We start from the raw sequence: 27791 nt of genomic DNA, 5'->3' as shown, positions 1-27791 counted from the left end.
TTTGTTATGAATTTCTTTTGAGTCAGACTTTTACTTGCCACCTTGTTCTAAAATCATCTTTCTCCTTTGTTTCTCATTTCTTTTCTGAATTTCTTTTGAATCTAATAGTCTTCATTTTCGATTTTGATATTCTTCATCTCTTGAGTATGGATTCATTTCTTTCTCAATCTGGTCTTTCTTCAAGCTTCCTCAGTTAACTCGTGTCTGAGAAACTGAACAATTCCAATTTCCTAACCTGGAAGAGACAAATTATTCTGTTCATAAGAAGTCAGGATCTTTCTGGACATCTAGATGGCTTTGTCCCAGTTCCTCCAGAGTTCATACCACAAGAAGACAAGAATGGTAAGGGAGACTCTTCTATTACATATATCAGAAATCCAGAATATGTATCATGGATGAAGCAAGATTAGGCGTTGGTGGCCTATATCACTTCTACTGTGTCGCAAGAAGTGCTTGTGGCAATTCCAGATGACTGCTCTGCTATGCAGTTATGGCACCGACTGGTTTAGACATATTCTCAAGTTTCTCAAGGCAGAGTATTGTTTTTAAAGGAGTTTCAAATGTTGAAAAAGGATTCTATGAGTATCATGGAATACTTGAATAAAATGAAGACTATTACAGATCAGTTAGCCATCGTGAGGTGTGCAGTTAGTGACAAGGATATGGTGCAACAAACTTTGAGCGGGCTGGGACCCGATTACCATATGATAGTTACTTCCTTGTTATGTTTACCAGATTTACCTACATTTAAAGATCTTTGTGTCAAACTTCTTCAGTATGAGATGACTTTGAAGGGATTTTTTGAAGAGACTCATATTCCCATTGGAGCACAAAACGTGCTTGCCATAGGGGTTGCTTATGAGCGAGGACGTGGTAGGTATGATTTTAGAGAGAAGGGTGGTCAAGGAAGGAATGGCATATTACCTACACCCAACATTCCTCCCAATCTGCAGAGACAAAGGACGATACCCACTTGTTTTTTTATGCAACAAAAGAGGGCACAACAAAGTTAATTGATGGTTCAACCCCCAAAACAGAGAAAAGCAATCAGAGACAAGAAAGGAAACTGATAGTTTGAGGAACAGTGGAGAAGTCAAGGAGTTGTTTTTGTCCGCCTTAGCTGAATTAAACTTAAAGCAGAATGATCAAGGCACTTGGTATATTGATTCAGGTGCATTGTCTTAACTCTTATTCCTTATGTTGGTAGAAATAGTATAGTCACTGGGGATGGATATCACCACCTCATTCCTCACATTGGAAACTCTGTAATTCCTATGTCAAAATCCTTGCTCACTCTTTCGAATGTCATTCATGCCCCTAACATCAAGAAAAATATTATTTTTGTTTTCAATCTTGTTGATGATATTAATGTTTCAGTTGAGTTTACTCATTTTTTTGTTCGTATCAAGGAGCTTCACACGAGAAAAACGTTCGCTGAAGGAAAACGACAAGGCAATATATATGTCTTCCAATAGAATCATTCTACTCGTGTTCGGCCTGTTGGTTCCACCTTGAAGCTCACCTCACCGTCCTCTTCAGTACTTCCTAAGAGTGTCTTTAGTTTTTCCGAATGTATTGAGCTGAATCTTTGGCATGGTCGTCTGGGTCATTGTAGTGGTCATTTTATTGAAAAGCTTGTTTCAAACAGTCTTATTCCCAAGTCAAGTTTAGGTTTAAGTGTTGATAATAAAAGATGTTCTAGTTGTCTTCAGTGTAAGAGTCATGTTCTTCCATTTCATTCTATTAATAAAAGAGCTTCAAGACCATTTGAAATTATTTGTTCTGATGTTTGGGGTCCTGCCCCAGTTTCCTCTATGCCTGGAATTAGATTTTATCTCGTATTCGTTGATAGCTATTCTCGCTTCACGTGGATCTTCTTTATGAAATGCAAATTTGAAACTTTCAAGTTATTTCAGAATTTTCATTCCTTTGTTAAGAATCAATTCTCTAAAAATATTTTCTGTTTACAATGTGACGGAGGGGGTGAATTCTCCTCAAATGATTTTATTAATTTCCTTCAAACTAATGGAATAAGTAGGTGGGTGTCTTGTCCTCATACACCCCAACAGAATGAGATTGTTGAACGGAAGCATCGACATATTGTCGAGAGTGCTATGAGTATGATGCATGATAGTAATCTCCCAGTTACCTTCTGGGCAAAAGCCTTTCATTCAGTAGTACATGTCATAAACCGACTGCCCATGAATATCTTGGAAGATAAATCACCCTACTTTTCTTTGTATGGTGTTCATCCAAATTATCATTATTTGCGTGTATTCGGTTGTGTATGTTATTGATCATGCATAATATTTGTATTTTATTAATCATTATTTATGCATGATCCATATTAAAATCGCTCTAAAAACTTATTTTTATTGTTAGTTCTAAGAAATCGTATTAAATTAAATTTTATCAGAAAATCGAGCTTTCAAAGCTTTCCCTACAGTTTAGTATTTTTATTAGATTTAGATTTTCTTAATGGTAGTTTAGTTAGCTTAGGTTTGTATTAGCTAATTTGTAATTTTTAATTAGTTTAGGAAGTTTGCTTTTTAGACAATAAAACAGGTTTTACTAAAGTGGGTCTTTTTGAAAATTATTGAAAACTGTTGGACTTGTGTTGAAAAATTTGCTTTAACCTAATATTATATTATAAATAGTATACTAAAGCAAAGGAGAGACATTTTTTCCCTGGTGGATTGCACGCCTCTCTCTCTCTCTCTCTCTCTCTCTCTCTCTCTCTCCACCAGCCAACCGGTTCTTCTTCTTCTTCTTTTTGTCCTTCTCCTACTTCTCCTTTTCCTTTTCTTCTCGTAGGCGGTTTCGTCTTCCAACACAAGGCAGCGTATCGATTTCACCGGAGAGAGGCCATTCTCTTCGCAACCACTCCAGTCGGGCCGCTCGGTAATCCCTTCTTTTGCTCCCCTTTCTTTTTACGTATCTCAGAACAGTTCATTATTGTCTTTGCTGAATAAACAAATAAAAAGAAAAAAAATAAAAAAATAAAAAAATAAAAGCATATCGTTTTTAACATAGTAAAGTTTCATATGTTATGCGTAGACATCTTCGTTGATGCTTGTGTAGTTTCTTTTGGTCTGTCTGTGTTTCTCGGTTAAGCATAGATTAATGATAGGTTAGATCTAGATTAAAGTCAGTTTAAACCATGTTCGTTTAAGATTTTGTAGTAGATCCGTCTTCTTTTTTCGATTTAGCATAGTCGTTGTGAAGTTTTTGTTTGTTTGATGATAAATAGACCTGCATCACTATGTTTACAATCCATGCTGAATACGTAATCCATTGGTAAACATAGATGACTAAATATTCATTGAATATCAGACTCGTGTGTAGCATTGCTGCTTAGAGTAGCATTTTTTTTAGCGCTTCACGTTGTTTTTTCTTTGTTTTGCTGTTATCTGTTAGTGTCATTATTTCACATATCTTTCTTGGTCCAGCGTTATGTCTTATATAGTTAATTAGTATAGGGGTTAATGCTGTGGGTCATAAAGTTTTATTCTTCCCTTTTAGTCTTTTGCACACAGTAGTTAAGTTTCTTTAGCCGTCAACGTTTAATCGGTGTCGTGCTTAATTGGTTTATGCTTTAATTATTTAGATTTACATCATCTTTCTTAGAGTTACAGGCATAGCAGCCTTTTGTTTAAAATTAGCTAATCTTAGTTACATAATGAATACAGTTCATCCACTGTTCATTAAGCGTTTTTTGTGTGCATTTTTGGTTCAGCCGTGTGAGCAATTTCCGGTGTGCTTGTTTTTCTTTAGACCGATTAGTTATTCTATTAGTCAGTGTGTTCTGTTTATTAGATGCATAGGTAATTAGTTTATAGACGCCTACTCTAAATTCTCAATTGCTAGATTTATTAGCATTAGATTTTGACATTCTTAGTTATTAATTGTTTAATTCATTTAGACGTGATTCCATTTAGCATTGTTTTAGTTTTTATTCTTCTTTTGGTAGCATCATTAGTGTTGAATTTGTTAGCAGTTAGGAATGTGTTGCTATCTTATTGATTAGTGTAATTGTTCATGTTAATTAATTTATGTTTTTGTGACTTTTCATCACATTTTCTGTTGATTTTCTTGTAGGATCTTTGTTTCTTGTTTTTTTATGTTGCAGGGAAGCATTGGAACGTTTGATAGAGCCCTTTTCGTTTCCTCAAAGTACCATCTGAGGTTTTCTCAAGCCTTTAAAACTACCATCAAGGAGCCCTCAGAAGGCTCTTAATCAAACCATACGAAAGGGTTCAACCACAAGTGATATGCAACTAAGAAAAGCGGAAGAAGGGAGCACAAGGGGACAAAGACTCAATCACTAAAGACACTTTTGCTTTTAGATTAGGTTTTTATTTTTTTATTCAATTCAATTATTGGGTCTGTAATAAAACCATTTATTTATTTTGTTTAAGCCCTCTGTGTAGGGTCGTACTCCCGTAATTAGTTAATTATTTAAGTAATTCTTTTCATTTTGGCAATAAAGAGTAGTTTAGATTGTGTGTTTGAATACGAAGTATTTCTCGTTCCCTGAGATCGACCCGACTCCACCACTAGTGCGAGCCGGTTTTTATAATTTTGGTGTCTAGCTTTCACTGAATTTCATTAAAAATATTGTTTGAAAAGGGTTTCATAAAACTCACACCAGTTATGTTCATGTTGACAGTTCAATACAGCACAAGTTTCAGGATAAGGCCTTGAAGTGCAGATTTGTGGGATATGTTGATGATTATAAAGGGTACAAATGTTATGATCCTGTGAGTAAGCGCATCAAAATATCTAGGAATATTGTCTTTGATGAATTAAACTTTGATAATAATGTTAACACTCCTTCTGAAATTGAGGTTTATCATCCCTGATTGAACTCTGATCTCTTTTCTAGTACTGATGATATTTGTCCTTCAGAATGTGAACAAAGGAACGAGAGAAATATCATGCATGATGTCACACAAAGAACTCAGGATAGCATGGAATCAGAACCACTCTTGCCTCCTGAAAGGTATAAAGGCATTGTTTACTCTCGACGAGAGAATGAGGCAACTTCTTCTATCTCTAATCAGGAGATGAACTCTTTTTCTGTTTCTGTTCCATCCTTTGTTCCCAGAAGATTTGCTCGCCCTCGACATCCGATTGAAAGGTAGGTTAGTTATGAGAATTTCACGATGGACTTTCAGCTCTTTTTAACCTCTTTAGGTAAGGAAGATCAACCCACAACATTTTATCAAGCAACAAAATCTAAAAGATGGATTGAAGCTATGAATGAAGAAATGGAGGCTCTTCATGAATGTGGTACTTGGGATATTGTTCCCCGACCACAAGATAAAAATGTTGTTGGATCAAAGTGGGTATATAAGATAAAGTACAAGCCAGATGGTACTATTGAGTGATATAAAGCTAGACTGGTTGCAAAAAGCTTCACACAAGAGCAAGGACAAGACTCTGATGAGATCTACAGTTCAGTTGTAAAAATGGGCACCATTAGAATTATATTATCATTAGTTGTTGAGCAACAGTAAACTCTTAGTCAACTGGATGTCAAAAATGTGTTTCTACATGAAAATCTAAAAGAGGAAGTATACATGGAGCAGCCTAATGAATATGCACTCTAAAGAATACGTGTGCAGGTTAAAGAGAGCTATATGTGGTTTGAAGCAAGCGTCTTGATCTTGCTTTGACAGTTTTTCTCTTGAAGTAGAGAAATATGATTTTAGTCGATCTCTTTTTTATCATTCTATCTTTATATTCAAATGCAAAGATATAGTTACATTGTTATTGATATATGTAGATGACATTATCATTGCATGTAATTCTAATGAGCATATTGAGCAGGTCAAAGAGCTTTTAAATCACAGGTTTAAGATGAAGGACCTTGGTAAATTGTGGTATTTTCTTGGAGTTGAAGTTGACAGGACAACTGAAGGCATGACACTTACTCAACATAAGTATATCATTGATGTTTTCAGTAACGCAGGTATGAAAGATTGCAAACCTCTAAGCACACCCAGTGTACTCTATCAGAAACTCAGTTCACAAGATGGAGAATTGTATGAGGACCCTACAGGATATCGCAGGATAGTAGGGATGCTTCAATATCTAACTTTCACTCGGCCTGATATTGTCTACTCAGTTAATTAGGTATCTCAGTTCATGCATGAGCCGCATATTGGGAATATGGAAGTTGTTAAACGCAAAGAGTACGAATGAGCATGACGCGCATGAACTTCTTGCTTACACAGATGCAAATTGGTTCGGAGATCCAAATGAGCACAGGTTGGTCTCAGGATACTGTGTTTTCATTGGCCTAAATCTAGTCTCCTGAAGCAGTAGGAAACAAAAGGCCATTGCTAGGTCAAGTACAGAAGCCGAATATAGATCAATGGCAGTTGTCACAGCCGAAGTAACTTGGATCAGACACCTGTTGACAGAAGTAGTAAAATCGATATCTCGATGTCTTCTCTTATGTGATAATCAAAGTGCCATTAACATATCTTTTAATCCCATCTACCAGAGTCGTGCCAAGCATATTGAAATAGATTAGCATTTTGTAAGACAAAGTTGAAGAGAAGGAAATTGAACCTGAATTTGTTAAAGTTGCTGACTTGTTTACAAAAGGACTCATCAAAGACAGATTTTGGATGTTAAAAGGCAAGTTGTACATAGTTTTGAACCAAAATCATGTACAACTTGAGGGAGGGTGAAAAGAAGTCGTCAGTCATATCTGGGATCCAAACCCAACTCAAATTCATTATGTCACATGTTCATTAATGGCTCACTTGTATTTTAGTCTATTGTGTAGAGGGTATTTTAGTACCCTAATATTTCTACTACAAATACTTAAAGAAAAGCAGCACACGAGATTCCTATTGAGGATTTTTCAGCAACATATGTTCTCCCCTCCATTCTCTCTCTATTCTTGTGGCAGAACCTTCAATCTCTAACACCTAGATACCCACACTCTCTTTCCAACCGGATCATAGAGCGTGTATCAATTTTGACCCTCGGCAAAACCCAAAAAAACAACATTTGATAACTTTAAGAGATAACTTATCTCTGTATCTGTTAGCTAGCAAAACAAAACATACACACATCATGGTTTGGAACCTTTCCATACAGTTTCTGAAAAGAGAATATGTTGTTAAGTACTCCAGAAGGCATGTGATTTATCTGATAAATGCTCAATTGAACTGCATCTGCCTAAAACACTTTGGGTACTTCACCACCAAATATGAGAGCTCTTGTTGTTTTCAAGATATGTTTGTTTTTCCTTTCAGCTATACAATTTTGCTCAGGAGTGCAAGGACAGGACTTTTGGTAAACCACACCTCTCTTGCAGGAATTTTCAAACACATAGCTAACATATTTACCACAAGAGTCTGTATGCAGAGTTTTAATCTTGGCTGCAAATTGAGTTTCAACCATGGCACAAAAGCTCTTAAAATTTTCAAAAAGATCACTTCTATTTTTCATAAAATATATCCATGTGAACCTTGTCCAATCATATATGAAAGTCACTAGGATGAACCTCCTTTTGACACAACAGGAGAAAGACCCCACATATGAATGTACCAAGTCAAAAGGACTTTTTGATTCCCTAGCAAAAGACTTGAATGGCAAGGCATGACTTTTGGCTAGTCTACAGCTCACACAATCTTTAACATGATTTGACACACCTAGCTTGGATTTTCCAAAACTTTCTAAGGACACAACTTTGCAATCTAGAGCTGAAAATATAACCCAGTCTCTGGTGCCATAAAACAGACTCATACAAAATTGAAGCTCCATATCCAGTTCCAACTTCCTTCTGCTCCCTCGTATCAATCCAAACCAGATAATACAAATCTCCTCTTCTATAGCCAATCTCAATCTTATTCCCTGGCAACTGATCTTGCACACACAACCAACAGAGAAAAATATAACATTACAGTTAAGTTTGGTGAGTTGACCCACAGAAATAAGATTCACGGCAAGGGATGGAACATGATAAACTTGAGAAAGATTGAAATTACTATCAAAATAGGAATTACAAGTAATTGAACCTACTTTGAAAACAGACATAAACGAACCATCTATAGTGTGAAAGATGTCACTGCAAGGACGACAGTTAGCAAAGACAGACTTATGAGGTGTCATATAACATGAAGCCCCAAAATCTATCACCCAACCAGAGGAAGGACCTGAGATACCTGAGAGAGCAGAACAGAGGAGAAAGCATGAGTGGCAGAGAAAGATGGGCCAATGGCTGACTGAGCAAGAAGCTGCACTTGCTAGATCTGATGTTGAATCTCTTGTTGAACATATTCCAATCTCTGAAGCTACCCACTACCCATCACTTCACCTCTTACATTCAACTTCATTAGAATAATTTGAATTGGTTCACTTTTTCTCCATTCTTACAACAACCTCCAACTACTCTGAAATATATGCAAGACAAGCACTACAAATATGTAGCAACAAGACAATCTCAACCAACAAAGAAAACAAGCACATCCCAACGTGTTAGTCAAAACACTTAACCCAAGAGTGCTCAAATCTGAACACAAGAACACAACACACTACTTGTAATAACCCGATTAAAAAATGTTTGGATCCGGGCCGGATCAAACCCGGGTAACTAAGTCGGTTGTGTGCTTTTAAAAAGCACGCAGCGACGAAAGGGGGAGACTCTCGAAACCTCCTTCCCCCTCTCGTCTCTCGTCTCTCACTCTCTCTCCCCCGACCAACTCCCATCTCGCTCCTCTGCGTTGCCGAGCACAACCACCGACGATCACATTGCCGGCAGCCTGCTCGAGCCTCCCCTCTGCGACCTCGTCGGCGATGCCCCTCTACTCGACCTCCGTTGTTGCCACCACCTGCAACCCTCCTCGTCGGCCTCTGCGTTGCCGAGCAACCCCATCGAGGACCCCCTCCTTCCGGTAGCCTCAAGTACGCCTCTTCTCCCCTATTTTCTCCCGTCTCTTCTCTCCCTCACCTCTCTATGTGGCCACGGGAGGGGTCAAACCCCCTCCCTGTGCCCCCTTTTAGCAGGGGAGGGACACGACTCCTCCCTGCTCTCTGCTACGGCAGGGGAGGGGCTGAGCCCCTCCTCCCTGCTTCTTGTTCCTCTAAGAAACCGACAAGGGCCCTGTCTCGTTTCCCTGCTTAGCACGCCGACCGGGGGCCTTTGGCCCCTACCTCCGCTTCCAAAAGTCGCAGGGGGGTTGTTGGCCCCTGCGCCTCTTTCCTTTTGTTCATTTCCCTGGCAGGGGCCATAGGCCCCTGCCCCTTTTTTATGTTCCGGCAGGGGCCATTGGCCCTTGCCCTGTTTATTTCAGCAGGGGCTGAAGGCCCCTGCCCTTTTTATTGTTCTAGTGGCCCCTGTCCCTTTTTCTGTTCTAGCAGGGGCCATCGACCCCTGCCCCTTTTTTTTGTTCCCCTATTTAGGTACGCAGGGGAGGGTCCGACCCTCCCTGCCTTTGTCTATCGTAGGGAGGGGCTCGAGCCCTCCCTGCCTTCGATCTTCACAAGGGAGGGCTCGACCCTCCCTGCCTTCGCAGTATGCAGGAGGGGTCGAGCCCCTCCCTGCTTACTGGTACGGTAGGGGAGGGGGCCGACCCCCTCCCTGCTACCTGTTATGGCAGGGGAGGGGGTCGAGCCTCTCCCTGCTCCCTCTTCTCGGGCGTCAGGCAAGGGCTTTGCCCCCTGCTTGTTTACGTGCTTGACCAGCAGGGCCAAGCCCCTGCCTCTTGGTGTATTCGGCAGGCAAGGGCGAAGCCTCCTCCTATGTGCTAACGGGTGGGGGCTTGGTCCCCTGTCTCTTTGCTTTTCTGGCAAGCAGGGCGACGCCTCGGCCTCCCTCGTTGCCTTCATAAGGCAGGGGCGCAACCCCGCCTCCCCGTTGTTTGCTGACAGCATGGCAGCAGGGGCTCGTGGCCTTGCCCCTGCTCCTTGCGCTTATAGCAGGTGCGCATGTGCAGGGGTCTCGGCTCCTACCTGAAGAACAGGGAAAGGCAGGGCCTCGGCCCCTGCCTGGCACAAAAAGAATGGCAAGGGCCTTGGCCCTTGCCTGACGAAAATGAGGAAATGGCAGGGGGCCCAGCCCCTGCCTGTCGAAAATGAGGAATGGCAGGGGCCCCTGCCTGACGAATCAAGGGATGGCAGGGGCCTCGGCCCCTGCCAGAAACACCTACAAATGGCAGGGGCCTTGACCCCTGCCTGGCAAAACTCATGGAGCCGCAGGGGGGTGTCCGGCCCCCTGCGTGCCGAGGGTCAAGAGCGGCAGGGGGGATATTCCCTGCCCTCCCAGAAGTCAAGAGGCAGCAGGGGGGCGAGCCCCTGCCAGCCCAGCAAGACAAAAAGGGTGACAGGGGCATTGCCCCAGCCAGCCGAGACAGGCAGGCGGCAGGAGCACCACCCCTGCGCGCCAAAACCCTAGAGGCAGCGGGGCGAGCCCCCGCCGGGAAACATGCAGCGGCAGGGGCATTGCCCCTGCCTACCGGTTATCGAGAGATGGCAAGGGGGACCAACCCCTGCCAGAGAGAGAGAGGGCTCGGGACGGGGGTGACAGGGGGCAGCCGACCTCCTGTCGGATTCCCTATCACCCCCAGAGGTGAGGGAGTGTCGCAGGGACCATTGGTCCCCTGCCGGCACTCCGGCGCACCCCCAGAGGGAAGAGGGGACGACAGAGGCCTTGCAGGCCACCTGTCGGCCCTCCGATGAGTACCGGAGAGGCGGGAGAGAGCGGCAGGGGCTGTGCGCCGCCTGTCGGCCTCCCGGCGAGGTGACAGAGAGGGGGGTGAGGAAGAGAAGAGGGCGGCGTACTTGGGAGGCGGTGGCCGGCGTCGGCGGCGGGGCGCGGTGACAGCAGCGGCAGCGAGCGCAGAGAAGGAGGCAGCACAGGGGGGCGAAGGGTTGTGCCTCCCTTTGCTCTCCTGCAGAGCTTTTAAAAGCTTCAGGAGGGTGATGAAAGGGGAAACATCGGTGGGTTTCCCCAATTCACCCGAAACGAAGGGGGAGAAAAGGGGGGGGGGGGGGTTGCGGCTCCCGAAAGCTCGGGTTACTTAAAACCCTAATAAAAAAAGGGTCCTGGGTCGGGTCCGGACCAGACCCGGCCTGGGTCCAAACAATTTTTTTTTTAATGTGGTATTACAACATCTTTGAAGCTTGCGTTGCTTTAGCTCCCATATCCGCTAGCAATCGTCTGAGCCAAACAACCTCCATAGTGGTGGTTGCCATGGCTCTGTATTCAGCTTCAATGGAGGAAAAAAAGACTTTCTACTGCTTCTTGCACCTCCACGAAATTAAGGCTTCACCTAAGAACACACAAAAACGAGTAGTTGAATGTCTATTATTGGGATCACCTCCCCAGTCAGCATCAATATATGCAATTAAATTTAATGAAGATGAAGCAGACAAGAAGAGTCCTCGTGAAAGAGAGGAGTTTAAGTATCTAATAATACGCAAAATTGCTCTCATATGCACGGAGGTGGGAGCATGCTGAAACTGACTAAACTGACTGGCTGTATGAACCGCATGAGTTATATCTAGCCTAGTAATGGAAAGATAAGAAAGAGCTCCAACAAGCTGTCTATAAGGAGTAGGATCATCAAGAAGTTCTCCATCATCAATTTTCATTTTAACATTGACAACTTCTTGAGTGTCTACTTTCTTATCATCGATAATTCCATACCTGGAAACGATATCAATAGCAAATTTAGATTGAGATATCAAATACCCCCGAGGGGAATAAGCAACTTCAATGCCTAAAAAATATCTTAATAAACCTAAGTCAGTCATTTCAAAGTGAGTTTTAAGAAGAGATTTGATATTTGCAACTCCCTGTTTGTCGCCTCCGGTGATGATCATATCGTCCACATAGAGAAGAAGAATAATGATGCCTGCATTAGATTTCTTAACAAACAAAGCAGTGTCAGTTAAACAAGGTTGAAAACCAATATCAAGCATAACATGACTAAATCGGTCATACCAGGCTTTTGGAGCCTGTTTAAGACATGGTTGTCAGTTGAGGAAGCGGGAAGCGATACGGGAAGCGGGAGCGGGAAGCGAGGCACTTTCAAAATTTTAGGAAGCGGGGAAGCGTGGGACCACTTAGGACCGATTCGGAAAGCGTCTCGGAAGCGACCTAGGAAGCGTCTCGGAAGCGACCTAGGAAGCGAGGGGGAAGCGAAAAAAATAAAAATAAAAAATAAAAAATACAAAAAAATGAAAAAAAACAAGGGAATCGAGGGGGAAGCGTGGGGGAAGCGAGGGGAAAGCGTGATGGGAAGCGTGCTTCCCATTAAAGGGAAGCGCGTCCCCCATTAAAGGGAAACGCGTCCCCCATTAAAGGGAAGCGCGCTTCCCAAAAAAGGGGGACGCTTCCCCCCACACTTCGGAAGCGCGACGTTTCGCACTTCGGGAAAGCGCGCTTTCCCTTTTAGCTAGGCGCTTCCAGTAACCCTGGTTTAAGACCATAAAGAGCTTTTTCTAGACGAAGAGTTTTACCCTTAGGGATACTAATACCAGGTGGGGCTTCCATGTATACTTCTTCAACGAGATTCTCATTCAGGAAAGCATTTTTGACATCTAATTGAAAGATAGGTCATGTTCTAATGGAGGCCAAGGCTATTAAAGTTCTAACAGTGGTCATACGTGCCACAGGAGCAAATGTTTGTTTCTTCATAATCGATGTCATACTCTTGGGCATATCCTTTTGCTACTAAACGGGCCTTATATCTTTCCAGGGTCTCATCACTTTTGGTTTTGACTTTGTATACCCACCTACAGCCTATAGGTTTCTTACCTGGAGGGATATCTTGGATCGTCCAAGTATTGGCCTTTTTTAGTGCATCCAATTCTATTTTCATGGCTTCTATCCATTCTATATGATTTTTGGCTCGAGAATAGGATGATGGTTCAACATATGATTGTATTAATGTAATGGCGGCCCTATACGTGGGTGAAAAAGATTCATAAGACACAAATTTTTCTGGAGGTCTAGAGATTCTAGACGTTCTTCTAGGTGAGACTTCAGAGTATTTTTGTAAAGCACATGGAAGATTTCGCTCTCTACGTCTTGAATATTGTAGACTAACATTCCTATGGATTTGCTCTTCATTATCATCATTTTCAACAACAATAGGACTTTTATCATTGTCAAGGTCACATCCAACATCACATTCATTGGATTTTGAAGTTGGATCAATTAAAAACGAGTATTCAGTGGCATCCTTGGATTTTTCAAATTCAAAGAAGCTTTCTTTTTCCAAAAAAGATACATTTCTTGACACATATAATTTGTCATTTTGAAAATCGAAACACTTGTAGCCTTTTGGCATATCCTAAAAAGGCACATGGGATTGCACGATGAGAGAGTTTGTCATTTTTGTTGGTGAAAACAAAACATTTGCATCCAAAGACTCTTAATCTAGAATAATCTTGAGTTAAATTAACAAGCTTTTTTATTGGAGTTGTATTCTTTAATGAGGAAGATGGCATCCTATTAATGAGGTAGGTGGCAGTTAGGACCGCTTCAGCCCAAAAACTTTTTGGAACTTGATTTGCAATTAGCAATGTCCTAGTAGTTTCCATAATGTGCCGATGTTTGCGTTCGGCTAGGCCATTCTGCTTTGGAGTGTGTGGACATGATCTTTGATGTGTAATACCATGTAAATTGAAATAGTCTTTGAATTCGTTGGACATAAACTCTCCCCCTGAATCAGTGCGAAAAATGGAAATATCATTTTGAAACTTATTTTTAACCATTTTATGAAATATTTGGAAGTTAGCAAAGACATCAGATTTATGTTTAAGAAAATAAATCCAAGTATGTTTAGAAAAGTCATCAACAAAAATGACATAATATGTATAACCACCTTTGGAAATAACTGGTGCGGGGCCCCAAACATCCGAATGTATTAACTCAAGTGGTCGTGAGGAAACAAAAGTTCTACTAAGAAATGGTAACATTTTCATTTTGCCAAGAATGCAGTCTTTACAAGAAAATTTTTCAACAACTACGCCTTCATCCCAAAACAATTGGGGTCAGTGATATGAACCAAAAAAGAAATTCATTTTGGGTCTTCCACAAGAATCCTTTTCCTCCAATCATTTTTATCCAATGCCATGTCCTCGGTGAGGTTCAAAGCATTCATATCCTTTCCTATCATCTCCATCCAAGTCTTCCTAGGCCTACCCCGACCTCTTTTAACTAATATATTTTCTCATTTCTCCAACCTTCTAAGTGGTGCATCATTAGGCCTTCGCCGAATATGTCCAAACCACCGTAAACGATTCTCTCGCATCTTATTTTCAATGGGTGCAACACCTACCTTCTTACGTATCTCCTTGTTCTGAATCTTATCTTTTATTGTATTTCCACACATCCATCTAAGCATCCGCATCTCAGCTACACTCATTTTTTGAATATGATGTCTCTTGGCAGCCCAACATTCCGTACCATATAGTAAAGCGGGTCTAATAGTCGTCCTATAAAACTTTCCCTTCAACCGCAATGGCATTCTACGATCGCACAACACTCCAGTTGCACTTTTCCATTTCATCCACCCAACCTTTATCCTATGATTTACATCTCCATCAATTTCTCCATACTTTTGAATGATGGATCCCAAATATTTGAAATAATCATTCACCGGTATTTCTTGCTCACCAAGCTTCACTACACTCCCATCACTACTTCGTTGCTTACTAAACCGACATTCCATATATTCAGTCTTACTCTTACTCAACTTAAAACCTCTAGCTTCCAATGTCTGTCTCCATAATTCTAACTTAGCATTAACCCCAGCTCTAGACTCATCAATCAAAACAATATCATCAGCAAACAACATACACCACGGTACATTTTCTTGAATTGATCTCGTAAGCTCATCCATCACTATCGCAAATAGGAAAGGGCTTAAAGCAGATCCTTGATGTAACCCAACCGTTATCGGAAAATTGGTTGTCACCCCTCCACAAGTGCGGACATTGGTTACTACTCCTTCATACATATCTTTAATTATACTAATGTACTTTAGGGAAACACCTTTCTTCATCATTGTCCACCAGAGAACGTCCCTAGGTACTCTATCGTATGCCTTCTCTAAATCAATAAAAACCATATGCAAATCTTTGTTCCTCTCTTTATATCTTTCAATAAGTTGTCTAAGAAGATGTATAGTTTTCATAGTTGATCTTCCAGGCATAAAACCAAATTGATTCTCCGATATCATGACAACCTTCCTCAACCTAGACTCAATCACCCTCTCCCAAAGTTTCATAGTATGACTCATGAGTTTTATACCACGATAGTTTGTGCAATCTTGTATATCACCCTTATTCTTATATAAAGGCACCAAAGTACTCTTCCTTCACTCATTAGGCATCTTATTTGTTCGCCAAATCAAGTTAAAAAGATTTGTCAACCATTCTAAACCTTTCTCTCCCAAGCATTTCCAAGCCTCGATAGGTATACCATCTGGGCCAACTGCCCTTCTTGATTTCATTTTCTTCAAAGCCTCTGCAATTTCTTTCTTTTGAATCTTGCGCATGAAGTTACGATTTATCTCATGAAAAGGAATGGAGAAGTCTCCAAGATCTTGAGCATGACTATCATTAAATAGCTTATCAAAATAATCTTTTCATCTCTCCTTAATCTCCTCATCTTTGACTAAAACCCTTTGTGTTTCATCTTTGATACATCTAACCATTCCCAAATCCCTCGATTTCCTATCTCTCATCTTTGCAAGCCTATAAATATCCTTCTCGCCTTCTTTGGTATCCAACTTGTCATAAACCACCTTATATACCTTAGCTCTCGCGTTTCGAACTATTTTTTTAGCTTCCTTCTTTGCTATCATATACTTCTCCAAATTCTCATTATCACGACTCTTACTTAGATTTCTATAACACTCTCTTTTAACCTTAATAGTTAATTTGACATCCTCGTTCCACCATGATGTATCCTTACCTAGTGGTGCACCGCCTTTAGACTCACCCAATACCTCCTTAGCCACTTTTCTCATGCCACCCGCTATCTTATTCCACATTGATTCTGAATCCTCCTCGAGACACCAATCAACTTCCTTAACTACCTGCTCTACAAACATTCCTTGTTTAGCTCCTTTCAGTGCCCACCACTTAATTCTAGGATCTATCCTATGTCTATCCCTTTTGCAGCATTGTCTAATTCTAAGATCTAAAATTAAGACTCTATGTTGTGTAGCTACACTTTCTCCCGGTATAACCTTACAATCGATGCAACAACCACTATCTCTCTTTCTAAGTAGGAAAAAATCTATCTGACTTGTATTAACCCCACTTTTAAATGTTACTAGGTGAGACTCCCTCTTCCTAAACCAAGTGTTTGCTAAGATCATATCATAGGACAAACAAAAATCTAAAATTCTTTCTCCACTTTCATTTCTTTCTCCTATACCATAGCCTCCATAGATACTCTCAAATCCATCTCTACTAATGCCTACATGTCCATTAAGGTCACCGCCGATGAAAAGCTTTTCTCCATAAGATATCCCTTGTACTACTCCATCTAAATCTTCCCAAAATTGATGCTTAATGGAATCATCTAAACCTACTTGAGGTGCATAAACACTAATAATATTAATAATATTCGTACCTAATACTAATTTAATAAGTAAAATTCTATCACCCTTCCTACGGACCTCAACTACATGATCTATAAACTGACGACTCATAACAATCCCTACTCCATTCCTATTCTTATTTATTCCTGTATACCAAATCTTATATCCCCAAGGTTCTATCACTTTTGCTTTCTCACCTACCCATTTGGTCTCTTGTAGAAAATTTTTCAGAATTACAAAATTTTTCCAAACTTGGAAAATATTGAATTTTAGACATATGAGGATGGCCAAGTCTTTTGTGCCATAAATCCAATTCTAATTTCTGAATATTATAACAAATGCATTCTTGGGTAATTCCAAAAAGTCCATGTAATAGAGTCCTCCTTCTCTATGGCCTTCTCCAATCAGCTTCCCTGACAGGCGATCTTGTACCCAACAAGCATGAGAATAGAAGAATATATTACATCCATAATCAGATATTTGCGAGACAGATAAGAGATTCAAATTAAGTTTAGGGCTATATCTAACTTCTGGGATAAAAAAAATTTTGTATTTTTGAAGATTTTCAAAACATCCTATTCCTTTTACTTTAAGAGATGTGTCATCGGTTGTAAAAACCTTTGACACACTTGAGTTATTTTTAAGACATTCGGATAGACTATTAACATTTGGGGTCATGTGAAAAGAAGCACCAGAATCTAAAAGCCAAGGAAAGTTACCTGGACCGGAGAAAGATGCAACTGTCACTCCAGTTGAGGCTTCGGTTGAGGAGGATACCCCTTTGAGAAGAGGTTGAAGGATTTCCATCAGTTGAGCTATAGACACAGGTGCATCTTGATCTTTTGACTCGGATTCAACAGATGCAACTCTTTTTTCTTCTCTTCTTTTTAACTTTGGACATTGAGGCCTATAGTGCCCCGGTTCATGACAATGATGACAAATAACTTTTCTTTTATCAAAGTCACTCTTTTGCCTTCCAAAATGAGGCGGCTTGTAAGTACGAGTATGATTCCCCGGTCTAGATACAGCTAAAACTGAGTTATCATCAACTTTTGGAGTACTTTTTCTAAGTCTATTTTCTTCCATAGTAAGTTTTTCTATAGTATCAACAATAGAAGGAATTTTTCCACGATGTAATAGGGCCGCTTTGGTGGATTCAAACTCCGGCCTTAGACCATTCACAAATTGATAGAAATGTTCCATATCGAGTTGCTTTTGGCGAAGCTCGATATCTTCGGCACAATGTCATTTGGGCTCAAGAAGAGCCAACTCTTCCCAAAGTTCGGACAACTCATTATAATATTCTCGAATAGTTTTATCTTTTTGAGTCATTGTCCGAACTTTGTCTTATAAATTGCATACATGTGCAATATCTTTAAGGGAATACATGTTTTTGAGGTATTCCCAAGCCTTATTGGCATGCTCAAACTTAGCTAGACTAGAGCATTTTTTAATGTCTATGCTATTGATGAGCCATGACATAATTTTTGCATGCCCTATCCTCCACTCTTTCCATTTCTTTTCATAAGTGGCTAACGCCTTACTCTTCTCTTCTTCCGTTAGAGGAACCTCTTTATCACCCTCTTTCTTGGTAAGAGATAGTTTAGGTTCTAAATCGGAACCATTCACTATACCCCATAAACCTTTTCCCCAAATGTGGTGCTTCATAATCGAAGCCCACATTACATAGTTAGTATTATTTAGCTTCATAGGAATGATGGTGATCTTATCATTGTCATCCATCTTTTACAAAGGTAAGAGAGGAATAAATAGGAGGAGAGATAGAGAGAAAAATAAAAAGAAAAGAAAAAGAGTAGACAAGGGAATAAGAGAGGATACAAAACCAAATTTTTTTTAGCACAAGTTCGCCTTTCTTCAAACAAATCTTCTTGAGCCAAGAACAAGGTGATGAAACACCTTTTGTAAATGTGGCACGGAAATCGAGGCGGAAGCACTTCAAGATCTAAGGATTTCGTAGCTCTGATACCATGTAATGAAATGGTGGTCTTCAACAAATGCACGAATAACTCACAAACAAGTGTCTATTGGAGACACTACAAGCATGACCCTTGAAAGGATATGAAAAGAAGAACACTTGAAAAATAAATAATACTTTATTCATGAACAAAATGCTTAAGAAGCATAGTAATTTACATTGAAGGGGTTCACCCCTATATATACAAAAAAGTGGAAGAGAGAGGAGAGCTCATTTTGAGCTCTCCAAAAGAGACGTTGGACTACCAACGTCTCTTATTATAGATGTTGGACTACAGTCCAACAGCCATTTATTATAGCTGTTGGACTACAGTCCAACAGCTATTTGCACAGTCAAGTTCCTGTTGGAACTTGACTGGATCAAATATCTAGTTTCTATTGAACTAGATGCTAAAAAAGAAAATAAAGAAAAATAGAAAAAGAAAATAATAAAAGAAAATATAATAATATTAAATAATATATATATTACAGTTTACATTTTAACAGGGTGTGAATGGGTGTATAAAATCCAAACTAGAGCAAATGGGACTCCTGAAAGGTAGGGTGATAACAGGTCGGGCTAGATCCTATCATATCTGAATCCGAAATGCAAATGGCAGATCTAATCCGGATCCAAATCAGAATCAGATCCAAGGATATTAGATTGAATCTGAATCCCAAATGCATGTGGTAATACTGGATCCAGAAAAAATTATAATTTATGTGGTGTTATTGTTGATTGTGACATTCAAGTATGGTACCTCAGTCATGTAGATATGACAAATCTACATTCAATAATTCATATTCTTTTGTGGTTGGATGCTAGTTACAACACTAAATGTTATTCATAGACATTTCTTCCACGGTATACAAATGTGTCTATTTAGACAACATATCTTCTACTATTTATATACAGAAAATAAAAGTTAACAAAACCTGGCTGAAGCGCCAAGAAAGGTTGAAACAGTCCAGTCATGAGTCACCTGAATTTTCACACTATGCATTTACTCATATGAATCAGAACTAAGAGAGAAATACCCAACATTCCCTAGTTTATGTGCCTTAATCACTAAAAATCATAGAACGACAAGGGTAAATTTACTTTATAATTTTCAAATTTGTGAAGACACTCATACTTGTAACACTTGAATATTACTTAGGGCATGTTTGCAATACCGTGTGATTCTTGGATTTCCACAAGATCCTATGATTCTAATCACAATCAAACACTTTCTCAAGGTTAGTAAAGCATGAAAAAAGTACAAGTTATGATTGTGATTGCCGGTTGTGATGGTTCCTGCCTTGGATCTTGTGAAAGATGGTCATGAGATGACTTTCTCTAACAAACGATCATGGCTTCTACTTTCTCAGCTGTTATTGTTCATCCTCACTTTTGACCAAAGCAAACATTTTCATGTTCACGATTAAGGGGGCATAGTAAAGCGATAATGAATTAGCATACCTTAGGCTGCCCAAGAGTAATGGAAACATCTTCACCATCTCTAGGACTGGATGGTGCAGGAACTTGTTCCCCTGTCATGCTATAAAATAACAATTTAGAAATCATGCTTCTTGAATGATTTTTCTACTACATATCTTATGCGAGATGAGGGAAAGAAACATTTATTGCAACTTGGATGCAAAAGGAACAAGGAAAAAAAAAGGATATTTATCAAAAAATGAACGAAAAAGTATAGACAAATACCTTCGAAGACCAAGGATATTGACAAGAGAATCAAAACCAAACAGTTCCAGTTTTGATTCCCTTAGGGGACCACCAGGACTTTCATGCAAAGTTGAAGGCCCATCGCCCATGTTTGACCCTACATCAGTCGACTGTGAAATCATTTTGATTTTCTTATAAAAAAAAGAAGAATATGTTTCTTTGAACTGATAGCCACACATAGTAGAGTAATGGTAGGCAAAGATTTGTACCCAGAATAAGAAGAAAACAATCTGAGGAAACAAAAAACCACATACTGGTCCTCATCTCAAGAATTCAGACTCACTTCAGTCCCTCAGGCATCTACATTTGAGGTAGTTTATCATTATTCTAGCAGATGTGCAGGACTAATATTGTATCATGATAATTATATGATGCCTTCTATGCTTGTATCAAGAAGCTGAACCTCCTAGTATTTGAAGATTCTTTCCAGTAAAAAGCCCACGATGTACCCCATACGTTCTCTAGGTTTCCCCAAACACTTTTTGTACTTATTAATGTTACACTCCTTTAATGCACTTTTTTTAACCTTTTTTGGTTGATTTAATTTTATCATGTTGTGTTCTGCTTTAAGTTAACATATAAGTTTCTTATATTTTCATTTCATTGTGATGCTATCAGAACTTTATAGAATTCACAAAAACAACATCGTAACAGTGGATTAATAATAAGCATCATGACAGAAGAAAAACATTTTTCCAATTTGTTATGCACACAATAATAGACAGTTTGATGGTCTGCAACTAACTTTGCCCACAAGTTTCCCATGTGAGTTGGTAGGATTTGAAGAAGAATAAGAGGCAACTACCAACTTTGACATGTTTAAATCATAGTCAATAATATCGTTGTCAGCAATTTCTCAGTGAAGTTGCTCTCAGGAATTGTTTTTTTTTAACAAAGTGGTTTTTTCTTGGAAAAATCTTGCACATTTTACAAGTTGAAAAAATGTAAAGAATAATATAAGATAAGAAGCTTTGTAGTGTTTTCCGTATTAAAATATAAAGAAACAGATAGAAATTGTTAAAATACAAAAATAAACAAAAATAGTATTTAAAATATGTAAAAATAAGGAATTTTTTCAAAAATCTTGCAATAATATCACGGTAATGTACATTCTGGTGATTGAAAATATTACGACTTGTTTACATTTTTGTAAGTTATTCGAAAAAAACAACTTGATATAACATCACACATCTTCACATTAACATGCTCAAATCAAACCAAAAAAAAAAAAAAACTCCTACTGAAGTAACTGAACAAAAGAATCCGTTGCAATGAGATGCATAAAAATCCCAAACATATTCTTTTAGCATCACCATTTCAAAAAATCAGAAAATTAAAAAATATATATATAGCGATCACCTCTATATGGCATTGAGATCCCATCTAGAAACTGAAAATGTGATGGAAAAACTGTAAAAAATTCTAAACTCACTTTATCATTCATGAATCATTAACAAGCAGCAACTAACAAGTAACAACAAATTAATTTAGACACAAAATTCCTAGATATTCGGAAAGCCCATCAAGCCATCACCGATTCACCATTCACCCATGCCCAAAATCGGAACACTACAAATCAGAACCGCAAACAAAAGTATTTCATACCTCCATTTATCCACTGCATACTGCACTATACAACTAAAAAACCCAAAAAAATCCCCAAGCAAACTTAACATAGGGTTCTTTTTCAAAGATCCAATCCTCCAGAGAGACAGAGAATGTGGGAAAGATTCACCATCAAGACACCATTGATTCGCCATTCAACCATGCCCAAAATCAAAGGTCCTAAAACCGGAACCCTAAAAATCGGGGAAGACAGAGATACTGAGAAAGATTCACCATCAAACCATTGTTGATTCACCATTCAAAAATGCCCATTGCCCAAAATCAAAAGCCCTAAAATCGGGAAAGACAGAGAGAGACTGTGAAAAAGGGAGAAAGAGAGACTGCTCTGAGCCTGAGAAACTGGAAGAATTCCAGTCGAGAGAGAGAAAGAGAGAGGTACCTGTTACCTGAAGAACCGCCGGCCGCCCACCACCACCGCCGGAATTGTCGCCTGACGGATGCCCACCTCCGTCGCCGGGATTGTCATCGCCGGCTACCTGCAGTCGTCTGCTAGATGAGAGTCCGGGAGAGGCAGAGAACGCTGACATGGTTCCAGAACTGCGATGGATTCCGCCTCCTGGCTTTAAATAGACCAATTCAGACACGTCGAACCGGTTGAATCGTTTCATTTTAAATGACTGAATCGGTTATTAGTTTTTTTTAGTTTTAAAAATATTTATAAAATTTATTTGCTAATTTGATTGTTTAGGCATTAAATGAATATCTTAGAAATATTTTATTTTTTCTTGAATTTTAAAATTTTATGATTTTTTATCATTTTTTAAAAATCAAAATTTAAAAGGTTAATTGAAATTTATTCAACTCAATTTGAATCGGCTGGTCCTCAGAATCATTTTGAAAAAAAAAAATGAGCTTAGAAACTGATTATGGTATGTTGCTATTTAGTACTTACTTATTCACAACACTAATTAATAATTAAAACTAAATTAATATTTTGAATACAAATATATTAGTATCGTACTAATCTAATTGTATAAAGGTACAATAAATTATTGATATATATATTTAGCTTAATGTGAAAATCTATTAATTTATATAATTATATTTCTTGTTTAATAATTTATTACATTTTCTATATTTCCATAATTTTCCTTTTTTTACTTCATGATTTTTAACATCTTTCAAAAGTCAAAATATTTAAAAAGTCTGGTTCAAAATTACTTGATTCAATTATGAATTAGTTGATCGTCTGAATCATTTTGACAGACAATTGGTTTAGAAATCAATTCTAACAAGTTGATATGCAATCTTTACATATTGGCATCAGAAAATAACAATTAAAATTAAATTGTTTTTTTACAAGAAATATATTATTATTGGGCACTAATATAAAGCTATAAAAACATAATTATTTGCATGAAACAACATCACGTGTCTATTGTTGGTTTTCACATTAACCCAATAATGTCTTTTTAAATACCTTATGAATAGCTTGATTTTTTTATTTTTAAATACCTAAATAGTAACCATTTTCTTATGATACTAAATTATATGAAATCAAGAGGCAATTATTGATTCATATTTTAGCTTAATGTGAAAATTTATTACTCTATATAATTATCCTTCTTGGTTAATAATCGTTACTTTGTATCAATTTCATACTTTTTCTTAATTTTTGAATTTTGTGACTTTTATAATCTTTTAAAAGTTAAATATTTAAAATGTGTATTCAAAATTATTTGAATTAATTCTTAATAGGCTAGTCCCGTAAATCATTTTGAGAAAACAGTTTAGTTTAGAAATCAATTTGGACAAGTTGTTTACTATTTACTTATTCACATCAACAAATAACAATTAAAACTACATTTTTTTGAATGAAAATATGTTAGAATTTAGTATTAATATAAAGATAAAATAATAAATGTCTGCATAAAATCAACATCAACTGTGTATTGTTTATTTTCACATTAAATCAATAATGCATTCTTAAATATATTTTAAATAGCTTATTTTTTAATTTGGATTGCACTACCCAATTTTCCATATGCACCATGCTTGTGTGTTTGCAGTTCAAGGGAGAAAAGATTATGCATTTTACAGATGACTCTTACAGATCTCAACAAATGAAAGAAGACCGTACACCCATCCTTAATGCCCCGCACCACCACCACCATGATGAATCATGAAGTAATGAGTCATTAAATCAACATGAGTCAGCATCTCCCATGTCCCAACATGATTCATCATCCTTAATGGCCCAACATGAGTCATCATCCCCCATGCTTCACATGTGAAAATTGTTAGCATAGTGCTTTTTGAGGTTACCATTAAATAAAAAATAGTATTTTTCCAAAGTAGAGTTAGTGTCTTTTTCTTTCAATTTAGGATTTTGTAGGCACTCTAGCTTTTGTGTACTTGTTATTGGGATGTCTAGGATTACCTCATGCATCTTAATGTTGTCCCTACATTGTGTTTTATTTTTATTCTGTTTCTATAGTGTTGGGGTTAAAACAGACGTATTGGGTCTCTCCACAAGTGTGAATCGATGGAGGCAATACAACGATGACAGTGGAAGAAATAAAACCAAACCAAACCAAACCAACAGCGAAAACAAAATAGCACACAACGATTTACGTGGTTTTCTCTCAACTCAGGTATGTCCACGGCGACCAATAGGTCAGCAACATCCACTATCTTCTTACAAAGATTACAAAATGACCAAAAAAACATAAGCCTTACAAACACACAAATGTGTAACGAAATGAACAAGAGGATATACCTTACTGAAGAACAAAGAACGAATGATCTCAAGAACCAGCTTCACGAAGCTGTCCTGAAAGAAGTATAGCAACACTTCTTGCTTTGTTCTCTCTGCACCCTTTCGGTGCCCTAAAAGTGTTCTCACACTCTCTCTCCAATGTTCTGCCTTTTTTCGCTCACTGCGCTATATATACATTTTTTTCTTATTTGTCTCTTATATAGAGGATGAGACCCACATTAAATGCAGAAGACTAAACGTCTTGCACAACTTATGATGCACATGAAGCACCTTATCACAAATCGCTATCCAGCGATACCACAAATCGCTATCCAACGATAACCACAAATCATCATCCGACTGAAGCACATAACGTTAATCGCAAATCGCTATGCAGCGATACCACAAATCGCTATGCAGGTTAAAGCACTCTTCGCCAAATCGTTATCGACAAATCGTTGATCCTCAAAGTCTGAACAGCTGAATCGTCATTCAGCTGAGAGGACTTCTATAAATCGCTATCCAGCGAATACTCTAAATCGTCCTTGAGAAGATCAAGTGTCGTACTTAGAATTCTGCAGCGATACTAAATGTGCATTGAACCAATGGATCCCACAAAGGAGGGAAACCCAACAATTCTCCCCCCTTCCTGACTTATGTGGAAACTTCTTCCATTCCTGCTATGAATCAACACTTCTCATGCTTGTCCTTGGGAAGTGATTTGGTAAACATATCTGATGCATTGTCATTAGTATACACTTTCTTCAGTTGCGGCAAATTTTCATTCAAGACATCTCAAATCTAGTTATATCGAACATCGATATGTTTTGATCTCGAATGAAACGAGGAATTCTTACTCAAGTGAATTGCACTCTGGCTATCACAGTGAATAACATACTCTTCTTGCTTCAAGCCCAACTCTTGCAAGAATTTCTTCACCCACAATAATTTCTTACTGACTTCTGTAATGACGATGAATTCAGCTTCTGTAGTGGAGAGAGCTGCACATTTCTGTAATTTCAACTGCCATGCAACTGCTCCCCCTGCAAAAGTAATCAAATACCCAAAAGTTGACTTTCTATTGTCTACATCACCAACCATATCAGAATCTGTGAACCCTTCAAGAATAGGTTCACCCTTTCCAAAGCATAGACTCAACTTTGAAGTGCTTTGAAGATACCTCAAAATCCATTTCACAGTTGCCCTGTATTCCTTCCCTGGATTTGACAAAAATTGACTAACAACTCCAACATCATGAGCTATGTCTGGTCGAGTACAGACCATAGCATACATCAAAGAACCTACTGTCGAAGCATAGAGAATTTTCTGCATCTCAATTTCTTCTTTATCATTTGCAGGACATTGACTTGAGCTAAGTTTAAAATGACTTGCAAGCGGATAATTAACATGCTTTGCTTTGTCCATGTTGAACCTCTCAATAACCTTTCTAATATACTTCTCTTGCGATAACCAGATCAGCCCATGTGATTTATCATGAATGATTCTCATCCCAAGAATCTGTTTTGCTAGATCCAAATCCTTTATGGGAAAGGTCTCACTCAGCTCCAACTTTAGCTTGCTTATCTTGCTGATGTCTTGGCCTACAATCAGCATATCATCCACATAAAGTAAGAAAATGATGAAATTATCATCTGAAAATTTCTTCACAAACACACAATGGTCTATGGAGGTTCTTGAATATCCATGCTCAGTCATAAAGGAATCAAAATTCTTATACCACTGCCTTGGTGCTTGCTTCAATCCATACAAGCTCTTTTTCAGCTTACAGACTAGGTGATCTTTACCCTTGTCAATGAAGCCCTCAAGTTGCTCCATATAAATTTTTTCTTCCAAGTCACCATGCAGAAATACAGTCTTCACATCAAGCTGCTCAACTTTTAAGTTCATGCTTATAGTTATACCGGGCACAGTTTGAATGAAGGACCTCTTCACAACTGGTGAGAAGATCTCATCAAAGTTAACTCGCTTTTTCTGAGCAAAACCCTTCATGACAAGCCGTGCTTTGAATCTGGGTTGAGAGTCATTCCCATCAATCTTCTGCCTCAAGACCCACTTGTTCTTCAACACCTTCTTCCTTTTAGGTGGCTTTATCAGATTAAAGGTGTGATTCTCATGCAATGAATTCATCTCCTCTTTCATTGCCTTAAACCACTCATATTCGTTTTTATTCTCCAAAACTTCTTAAAAAGTTTATGGCTCACCTTGATCTGTCATCAACACATACTCATTTGATGAGTATTTTCTGGATGGTTGTTTCTCTCTGGTAGACCTCTTATCGAAGTTTGAAGAAGTGACTCTTGAGGTGTTGGCTCCCCCTCAATTTTTGTCTGAGCACTTCCTTGCTCTGCGTCATCATGAGGAGGTGGCATCTCCTCTACGAAATCATGAACAACTGGTGTATCAAGGGGATCTATATCAACAAGATCACCTGTACTGGGCTCTGATGGCTTAGTCTCTTTAATGTCTTTAATGGTCTAATCTTTCAAGAAGACAACATCTCGACTTCTGACCACCTTCTTATCAACAGGGTCATACAGTCTGTAGCCAAATTCTTTATGTTCATAGCCAAGGAATATGCACTGCTTGGCTTTTAGATCAAGCTTAGACCTCTCTTCCTTCGGAATATGAATAAATACTCTGCAGCCAAACACTCTTAAGTGTCCATAGGAAGGTTCTTTTCTTGTCCAAACTTTCTCTAGAATATCTCCCTTCCAGGGAATAGAAGGAGACAGGTTGATAAGATCAATTGTTGTCCTCATTGCCTCACCCCAGAAAGATCTTGGCAATTTAGAGTGTGACAACAAACATCTGACTCTCTTAAGAATGGTGTGATTTATTCTCTCAGCAACCCTATTCTGTTGAGGTGTCATCCTCACAGTTCTTTCATGCTTGATGCCATGATTGGTGCAATACTGATCAAATGGCCCAATGTATTGGTCACCATTATCTGAGCGAACATACTTTAACTGCCTGTCAGTTTCTCTTTCAGCCATGGTCTGAAAATGCTTGAATACATCTAGAACTTGGTCTTTAGTTCTCAGTGTATAAGCCCAAACTTTCCTAGAGTGATCATCTATGAAAGTCACAAAATATAATGCACCACCAAGTGTCTTGACCTTCAAAGGTCCACACACATCAAAATGTACGAGATCTAGAACATGAG

General features: G+C 38.7%; 1 protein-coding gene across 2 annotated transcripts in view; it reads right to left on the bottom strand.

The window, feature by feature from the left end:
• The window catches only part of LOC149834365 (cation-chloride cotransporter 1-like), a 95587-nt gene extending 73145 nt beyond the window's left edge, over nucleotides 1–22442 (bottom strand). Inside the window, exons 1-3 of one of the 2 annotated variants that reach the window (XM_090011361.1) lie at nucleotides 22289–22442; nucleotides 20263–20380; nucleotides 20020–20098 (exon numbers count right to left, since the gene is read on the bottom strand). In XM_090011361.1, coding sequence (XP_089867487.1) covers nucleotides 20020–20098; nucleotides 20263–20380; nucleotides 22289–22436 — 345 coding nt within the window. In that variant the 5' untranslated portion in view covers nucleotides 22437–22442. Of the gene's footprint in view, nucleotides 1–20019; nucleotides 20099–20262; nucleotides 20394–22288 lie in introns of both variants that reach the window. The other variant, XM_090011362.1, reaches the window with a different exon arrangement.
• Between the last annotated feature and the right edge of the window lie 5349 nt (nucleotides 22443–27791).

Source organism: Nuphar pumila, chromosome 6 (assembly GCF_984573655.1).
Source record: "Nuphar pumila chromosome 6, dmNupPumi1.hap1.1, whole genome shotgun sequence".
Taxonomy (NCBI): domain Eukaryota; kingdom Viridiplantae; phylum Streptophyta; class Magnoliopsida; order Nymphaeales; family Nymphaeaceae; genus Nuphar; species Nuphar pumila.
This window is presented reverse-complemented; position numbering and strand designations above follow the sequence as displayed.